Source organism: Pieris rapae, chromosome 1 (genome assembly GCF_905147795.1).
Source record: "Pieris rapae chromosome 1, ilPieRapa1.1, whole genome shotgun sequence".
NCBI classification, from domain to species: Eukaryota; Metazoa; Arthropoda; class Insecta; order Lepidoptera; family Pieridae; genus Pieris; species Pieris rapae.
Genome location: NC_059509.1, coordinates 4,963,383 through 4,973,192, shown reverse-complemented (window position 1 = coordinate 4,973,192; position 9,810 = coordinate 4,963,383). Strand labels below are relative to the sequence as shown.

Genomic DNA, 9,810 nt, shown 5'->3' with positions numbered 1-9,810 from the left:
AAAGTAATAATTTTCATTGTGGTTATTGCTTGTTTACATTATGAAAAAAGGATTTTATAAATATTATCCAAAAAAGAACTTTATAAGTAACTTTTTCTCGCATAATTTTCTTACAAATAGTAATTTATCAAATCCAATTCAAACGAGTTTATACCCTTGTTAAGCTCAACAGTCTACTCACCGACTCATGGAACATCCTCGCCGGTAATTACTAAAAATCACGATAAATCCATGACGTACAATTTTCATGACATGTGTCATAGATAATGTTACGAATTGTTGCGATACGGTGTCAATAACTCATTGATGCTTTGAATTTCGCATCAGCCGGTTGCCTTAAACAAAGTGTATTAGTGTACGTGTAAGGTGATAATTTTACATTATTAAAAGTTGGTAAGATGTTGATGTTAATCATGTTTTATTTATCGTGTTCATGGATTGCATTTATTGATCGACTTCCGTGTATGGTTTTGTTACGACAACGGCTTGTGTATATTTCCCTACATGTCGTCTCTGTTATTCTATTTTAATAAAAAAAAAACGCAAAAATATATGTTAGTAAGTATGTCGGGCATTTCTGTTTGGGGGACAACGCAATTTAGGCAATCATTAAATATTGATTGTTTTCTGTCACAGTATAATCAGATTTTGATATTATCTAACTCAAAACATGTTGCATCTGAAATCAATGAAACTATCACATTTAATCGATTACCAAAATCACACGTGTATATAGTAGTATAATATTCGTAAATAATATTTTTTTAAATAACAACAAGCAAGAGTTCGAGTTCGAGAGAATCTTTTATTAATCTCGTCGGTCTAAAATAAGTTATTACAATGCGCATTACCTAAAATACCTAGATAACTCCTTTCTCATTAAAAGAATAAATCTGTACTAATCGGGTCACTGGTTTATCTATATCGATAAAAATCAAGGCTATCTATCAAATTATATTAAACTAACTAAACTAGTTTAAAGGACGCACAAGAGGAAAGAATATGACTGACCCATGTGCAATTAATTCGAATTAATTTACCCTGTACCGTATAAAAAATAATGTGATTGATATTTATTATATGGGGATATGATAATGAATTTGTTGAGGATTCCTGATGCTTAAGAACGGTTGTTTTAATTTTACCTTTGGACTCTCGGTATCGCATTAAGGCAAAGTAAGTTCAAGGATATTTTGTGGGATGATAAATAAATGTATTTATGGCATTTAAATAGCCTGTAACTACTATTTTTATAACGAAAAATTACAATCGCCAAGACGGACAACTATAAACAATAGATAGAAGTGCAGGCATCACAAAATTTGAAGAAATTTACTTCTTCGACTTCCGTACATAAATTTGTCCATACATTATTTCATGCTGTACCTAAAGTTATCAATAGATCTTTAGTATGCAGTTGTTGGTTAACAACAATATTTATACTAAAGATTTTTTTTTAGTTATCCAATGTCTATATTATTCGACTCGACGTAGCTGCGTATCATATCTGTATTTTTTATAATAACACGAAGTTGGTTGTACTCATGTACCCAATAAAATTAAAAAATATCAACAAAAATATCATAATATAGACATGATAAACTTTAGTGACGCATGTAAAAATAAAAATTATCTCTAAAGTTACTAAAATATAACAAATTAGATACGTCATACAATTATTATTATATGGTCCGCGTTGCATCATCTTGTTTCCCGGTTAAACGGTAGCTGTACTTATCGCCTCAGTGACTCAGGTATATTCATTTAATCTTTCTTTCATATTAATTAATGAAAAAGGAGTAATATTTAGCGTATTTCAAATACTGTATGTACTTTTTTAATGATTTCAACTGTGCCAAATAATACATGCGTGCAATTGATGATAAAATCAAGGTATTCGTTTTTTCTTGAAATTTAATATTGTTATTCAAACGCTAATTGAATAGTAGTGTGTCTTAGCAAATAAATAAACGTGACAAAACAATATTTGACAGCCACTTTACTTAGTATTTTTATAGTGGAATTATATAGGTTGATAAGCTGGATACGAACGTGTAATATTCAAGATAAATGATAATCTTACCAATTCGAGATAAAAACGGTTAGGGGCATATAAAATAAAACCATGCGTGTAATACTTTGAAATTTCCAATTAAAATTATTAATTTATTTATCACTTGACTATAAAAGTTTTCATTCACAGTGAAGCGAATCATCATTTCAGAGTTTTATAAATTTTGGAGCTTCTCTATTCTTGAAGGTTGGCCGTCGGTTTCGTGAAGCATGCCTAGGTAATTAACTTTCCGTTGTTTGATTTTCTTCATAAGTTTTACGACATTCCAAGCCAAATAAAAACTTTCTCGTTAAACAACTTCTGGATCTAGCTTAAAGAAAGTATGCGGTGAAAACACCACCTGTCATATGCCTCTTCATAGCCGTTCATAACAATTAGCCAATTGTAAAAAAGGAGAACTTGGACTCAGAGTTGAATGGTCGAGTGACGACAGCACAAAACGTTCGTTATTTTGTTGAAAGATCTTCATGCAATTTCAATTCGAATCCTAATTTCCTAACCAGGATTTGACTGGTCTGTAACCCAATTTCCCAAATATCTGTATTGCTGCACTTGTTTTAATGGATTTTCAGCTAAACTAAGCCTTAGATTTTCAAGCTCTTACGCTAGTTTCATGAAGTCTTGGAACAAGCATTTGGACATCGTTCATTGATGAGGCCATTGAAACAGTGTCGAATGTTGTTGATGATCTTTCTGTTAACCTTTGCTATGTTCTCTGATCAATGATTTCCGATACAGTTGCTTCGGAATATACATTGAATAGCAACGGAGAAAATATACAGCCTTGACGAACACGGTCATCGGCGGTTTGCACGGTTGCTTTTAAGTTTTGTTCAGGTATCTGATCACTAACAATTCGTCACACTTATTTCTTATTATGTTATTTATGATAGTCAAAAATAACTTTGGCACGTCGCTCATAAGTCTGTTTGTGAGATTGTTGTCGCATTTCAAAGCAATATTCCTTTTCAAGATTATAAAAAATTAGATCTTAAGTTGTAATGTTTAAAGAACCTTATTTCTCATTACTAAAAATGCAATTCTTATGAGAAATAAAGTTATTCTTAACAAAAAAAATTATGTTTTTATATGAGAAACTTAATATGTACGAACGAGATTCACGTTACTATCAGCTGATTTTAGTCTTCTAGGCTCATTCTTACTTGTGAATTGGTTAAACGCGATAATATTACGAATTTTAGAATTTCACTCTAATTATACTTCTTTAATTAATTTTTTACGCGGCTTCGGCAAGATAAGCAAACTCGCTCGACGAGTATTGCGTGTAGTGCTGTGTTTGATTTTTTTAATGACATATATATCTTAACCATTCGGTTGGCTGGTCAAATGTGTCATAAATGCGATTGAATAATTGCTTGAGCAAGTCTATGTTGTCCATTGCGGAAGTCCGAGTATTCAAATAGCGCTGTTACAAAAAAAAATTGGCGATGATCATGTCCTTTTCCTGATATAATTATGTCGAGATCCTCTCCCTGCCATTTCGGTTTCCGAAGCACTCTCTTTACTCCCCAAATACAACTAACAATCAAATTAAATTTTATTTTTCCATTTTATCCCCCTAATGTGTACACTATACACTAGTACCGATTTATTATACTTGAGTAAGAAAAATACATTCAGTGGAATTGTACTGCAGTTTTCAATACACAATCAGTCATTTTTGATGGATGGACAATCGTAAACAGCATATTATTATTACAATAACACTTGTTTTTTATAATGTCAGTGTTATCATAACTATGATTTAAATGGAAGAAAAAATTATAGAATGTATATATATTTGCAATCATTATATTTTGACTGCTTGTAATTAAGTTAAAAGTAAAACTCATTTACAGATTACGTAAATATTCGTGATGGTTTCCATGTGATTTTTCAAATTGAAAACGTGATAACTTAATTGACGAGTATCATTGTATGTGAAAAATGGTTGTTTCTTTGGTTGTATTTTTATGCTTTTAAATCTTGATTTTATATTAGATTAATTGATATATTAAATATATATATACCTACTGAGCTTACCCACTTTATTAATAAGATAATTTTATTACGTATAACATTATATTGTTATGTCATGGTCTTAATTTTCATCATTAAATTACCCCTATCTTTTGAATTCTAGGTTTTAGATTATGTCTACACTTATTAATTTAATAGTTATATATCATTAGTATTAATATGTTTTATAGTACTTATGTCATGTTATGTTTATGTTATTTTTAAATAACAATAATAAGACACTCAAAAGTGTCCTTAATTAAAACACCTAATATTCCGTATTCTAGAACGTCGATCATATTTGTATCAAGTTTCGGAAGCAAAGTAGCAAAACCATTATTTTTGAAGTTCTAAACATTTAAAATGAATATATCACTTGTCATAGGATTAGGAATACAAGCCTAAATTAAAATTTTTGTTTCAGAATACCAAGAATATAATTAATGTTTATTTAAAAAGTAATTAAAATGAAAAACTCCCTAGTGTCCTTGAGAACTGAGAAGAGAGTAACATTAGTGCCACCTGATGGGGGCTGGGGCTGGATGATATTACTTGGTACTGGTCTTTCAAATGTAAGTAGTTTATAATAAATTGTTTGTGCTAATTTATTAAAAATTTTAATTCCCTTATCGGCGGCTTTTATTTTACCGAACTTAGACAGACTGACAGAAGACACGAATTATCTTTTACGATTTACATGCGTTCCCTATCAAAATATGGCTTCGCCCTGTTTTTCTTTACCTAACTAAAGTTTTGTGTAAGAATAAAATTGACATTATTTCCATTTTCTCTGCAATTTAATGAACATGTGTCATTGTTCTGAAGGTTTACTAGTCATATCATTATCCATTTTAGATTTTCAACCAGTCTATGTTGTCCCTATTCAGTTTGTTGTATGGGGATGCATTAGAGGCAATGGGACATAGGACAGCTGGGGCTGCTATAGTAATGAATACTATGTTATGTGTAAGTAATTGTAGTGGACCATTCGCCGGAGTTCTAGTTAAGCTAACTTCACCCAGATTCGTATGTGTTACTGGATCTATGATTTGCACTGTTGGAATTTTCTTAAGTGGATTTTCTACTAATATTATTCACCTTGTTATCACTTATGGGATACTTTTGGGTAAGTTTTTGTTCGTACATGTTGCAACCGTCTCATATAAATATAGTTTTGGTTAAGAAGCAAGAAATCACCTAAAAACAAGACCTCATATACTTCATAAATGTTAAACTTAAAAACTAGGATACAGGATACGTATTTGATAGAGCATTATGCCTTAAATGCATACAATTTCTAAGCATTTTGAGATTAACATCAAAAGTTATAAGCGAGTATATGTTCCTAATTGATTAAAATAATATTTATTTTACAGGCGCTGGATTGGGTTTCATACAAAATGCGTCCTTCGTAGCTATAAATAGTTACTTTAGATTGAAAAAGAGTATTGCAGTTGGCATCGCCATGACCGGAACGGGGATTGGTCAGACTGTGATGCCTCATGTAGTCCGATATCTATTGGAAAGCTACGGATTTAGAGGTGCATGTTTGCTGCTCTCGGCAATGAGCTTACATGGGGTGATTATCATAGCATGTTTCACTGGCTCCTGATGAAGTGTTTGACTGTATTCACATACATAAGGAGACATAACTGATGGCATTTTGTTAGACAATTAAGTCAAGCGCATCCAAGCGTTGACCGTATAATTAATAGTCTATATTATTTATAGATTTGTGGTACGTTACTAATTCAACCGGTAGAATGGCATATGAAAAAGATTGAAGAGGAGGTAGTGGTTGATGAAAAGGTTCATTTATTGGAGGAAAGCAAGAAGAACGACGAAGTATATGATATAGCGCGACGCGCTACTTCGCCCATTTTGAATGGTGACGGCAAACATAAGCTAGTCCCTGATTTTTATAGTCAAAAGGATTTAAAATCATTAGGAGATAGTAAATCAAATGGCCAGCTTAATGGTAAGTAGCCGTTTAATGTAATCTCAATTCTCAAAGAGCTATTAGTGCCTTTTTATTTATGTACTCGCGAGCCCTCTGGCATTGAGAGTGTCCATGGGCGGCGGTATCACTTAACATCAGGTGAGCCTCCTGCCCGTTTGCCCCCTGTTCTATAAAAAAATAAAGGACTAGAGAGCTATGACAAAAATCACGTCTACGATTTGTCTTATGTTTCTATAGCCTACTCGTTATATCGTTATTTGTAAATGTTGCGGCGTCCATGCGTCGGGTTGTCTCTCTCCCTAAAATGCGTCATACTCGCGGTGCTACTTGTGGTGACTAGAATTCGTGTAAACAATGGTGTTAGTTATTTCGACTATGTATTTGCGTGTTGTTCCCACGAGAATGTAAGTGCTCCTATTTCACCATGCCTCCTGCTAATAGAGGATCTTTGATAGTCTCAGACAAATCTTTGTTTTTAATTTAAATTTTTATTATTTATTAATAAAGCTGTCATGTGGAATATGGTGTAATGGTTGCAGCTCCCTTACAAACGTTGTGTAATACAAAAAAAAGCAAAAAACCTTGGCGTAAAAGAGTGGTGGAGAGTTTATTTGCCAGTTCTTCTCTTCCGTTCCGAGCATATAATATGTATTTCTTTTTTTTGACGTTCATAAGTGTACGATGTGTTACGTTTATGAATAAATTATTTTTTACTTTAACTTTGAGCTTTAACTTTTTAATCAAATGCGTTTAATATACACGTTTGATCAGATCAGATAATTGTTTTAAAAAGTTAAGAAAAATGTTTTAGTTTCCTTTTATTGTCGAAATCGAAATAATCTTTGACGGAATATTAAATTGCAGGAACCAGTAAAAGCCCACAGAACACGAAAAGCGGTTTCAGAAAAATCTATGAATTATTTGATATATCTCTTTTGAAAAATCCACGTTTCCTGAACGTTATTATTGGAACCGCTTTAACATCTATTTCATTGCAAAACTTCAGCATGTTGTATCCATTATTCTTACAGGTATGTTATTATAGTATATTAAAGGTCATATAATTTTACATTGAAAACCAAGCCCAATAGAGTTATTTCAGTCAGTTTCAGTTATAGTACTGTTCATAATTTGGAATTGTGAGTTAATAAAATCTACAATGTATTAATATCTAACCGTTCATTCAAAATAGTTGTATAGATAACACTTACAGTAATTAATATCCTATTAAAAGCTGTAGAAATGATATATTTAGAAATTAAAAGCAGCTACATTCGAGTTCTTTGAAGGAAAGATGTCGTTGTATGGATTGGCCGTTTAATTATAATTAAAGAGCGGTACAATTATTTATTTTATAGACTGCTTTAATGTATTCAAACATATTTAGGTTCTCATATCTATAACTCTTATCTTAAATGTTTAAGTAATTGCTTAAATAACTGTTATGGAAGTTTCTCGATTCTATTTCGACTTGGCTTAGAGGTCTATTACTCCCTGTAATAATTTGAATGGTGTGAATGATTTGTCAAATTTTGAGATTGAAAATTTGACTGTAATTACCATTAACAACCACAAACAAAAGAAACGTGCAATCGTCTTTTGTTTTCCATTTCACTTCACTGAATTTACCAATATTACAGAATGCAGCAGGTATGAATAAACAAGAAACAGCCAATTGTATGTCGGCCGTAGCGTTCGCAGATATTATTGGAAGACTTTCTATACCGCAGCTTCAGGCTAAATTTAACATTTCAGCTCGAATGACATTGATTATAACCTGTATTTGGATATTTATTGTGCGACAGAGTAAGTAAATTAGACGTACTATTTTAAGCTCTATCTTTCTCTCTCTGCTTCTCACAGATTAATAAATCGTAGTGGTGCCACTGCGACATAGTAACTTGATGAAGTTATTATTTTGATTCAGAATATTTGATTCAGTGTAAAATAATTATGGTTGTCTGATTTAGAGAAAATCTCAATAAATAACTTAAAACTTATGAATAATCGGTTATCTAAACCAATAACTATTTATCTTTTTTAAATGACGGTAATGTTTAGATAAAGATCGATTATATGACAAATATTTTCAAGGAAAGGCCGAACGATATCTTTAACTTACAACCAAACACCTGATCATGTCATGATATTAAGATAAAAAAAGAATTTAAAAAATGATATTGGCTCTAGTTTTCGGCGGTATATATATAAAAAAAATTGATTTATATGATATTTTGCGATACAGGCGGTGTAACGTTATTTTGTATTTTTCTTTAAAAAGATAAAATAAATAACGCAAAATAAATTCTACAGAAAAGTTTATAATTTAGACCTATCACGTGGTATACGAAAATAATGACTTAATAGCGTCATACCATACAGTTAGTAAAGAAACTAAACCCGTAAAAATTAAATAAAAAATTAAATATTCTTATACTTCACACTATGACCACAATGAATAGGCACTTATAAAACCTGAAAATATAATTTCCCTTTTAAACTAGATAATATTTCAAGGTAAACTATTGCTACATTTGCGATTACGCAATCTAATCATTATTCGATTATTTTTTTCCAGTTCTGGCGTACCAAACGGATATATATGTTATACTGGTATTATCCTCAATGTATGGTATCGGACGGAGTATGGTAATTGTGGCCAGAAATATAACAATTTCTGAACAATGCCAGGTGGAGCAAGTTGCTTCAGCTGTAGGTCTAGGGATGTTGAGTATGGGATTGCTAACGCCACCTATTGGATATTTCCTGGGATGGGTTCGAGACTTTACAGAAGATTATATCGCCTGTATCAGTGCGCAAAACTCAATAATGATACTATTTTTAATAATGTGGATACCTGATATGTTGCATGAGTACTATCAAAAGAAGAAAGAGAAAGTAGACGAGACCGAAATGACGTAAGGTCTGAGGCTCACGAACTTGTGATATTATTATAGCCAAGATTTTGCATAATCTGATAGAGATAATTCCATAAAACACTGTGGCTGTGATATTTTGTCCTACGTGAACAAGTGAGCATTTATATGGAGACTGACAATTTTTTATGCGAAGAGAGACTATAATTTAAGTATTGTACCAATTACCTCTAGATACTAATAAATTATTGTTAATTGTTACTCTTAAATTTTTATTTATACTAAACCTATTAGCACAATAATATTTCACTAAATAATCATATTATCTGTCACATGGTAAGTTGCTTTTTTAAAGCGTACCGAGAGTTTTTACGCCGGCTTTTTCTCTCGATCCCTCGCACCATCTCTACACCCTCTGTCTTCTTTGCCGATGAGTAGGAATGCCTACAGGTTCGAATCTAATGACGTGGAATAAGTGATACCTTGATGATTTTATATTCCAAAATAAACGTATTATTATTTTTTATTTTAATTTTTAGTAACGGGGATACATTCCATTTCACAACAACTATATCTGTTATTATGTTTCTGAAAAACAAAACAGAGGTAATTTATATTTTAAGCATATTCAATTAAAACGAATACACTTTAAACGAAGCATATACAATTCTTAAAAAAACATAGCGAGGAACATTTGAAAGTCATTACTTGGCGATTAGTTCTGTTTCAGGAACATAAATATAATAATTGGTCTTAACAATGTAAGCAAAACAATTATGTTCGTGAAACTTTAAACAGTGTCAGTTCTCGATAACGACCACCAATTAGTCAGAGGACTAACAAAGTAAACTCAAATGGTGCCTTTCAAATCTTTGGTAATA

At 31.6% G+C, this 9,810-nt stretch overlaps 1 protein-coding gene across 2 annotated transcripts; it reads left to right on the top strand.

Annotated features, from left to right (window-relative positions):
* The first annotated feature begins 293 nt into the window (after positions 1 to 293).
* Positions 294 to 9,190, top strand: LOC110994836 (monocarboxylate transporter 2). 2 transcript variants are annotated; one of them, XM_022261710.2, is made up of 8 exons: positions 294 to 393; positions 4,518 to 4,665; positions 4,949 to 5,219; positions 5,470 to 5,672; positions 5,825 to 6,071; positions 6,918 to 7,084; positions 7,694 to 7,859; positions 8,632 to 9,190. In XM_022261710.2, exons 2-8 carry the CDS (start codon positions 4,561 to 4,563, stop codon positions 8,973 to 8,975), a joined length of 1,503 nt encoding a protein of 500 aa, XP_022117402.2. In that variant the 5' UTR covers positions 294 to 393; positions 4,518 to 4,560; the 3' UTR covers positions 8,976 to 9,190. The 2 variants fall into 2 exon arrangements, with proteins under 2 accessions (XP_022117402.2, XP_022117404.2); XM_022261712.2 differs by having other exon boundaries at positions 306 to 366.
* Positions 9,191 to 9,810: the final 620 nt, after the last annotated feature.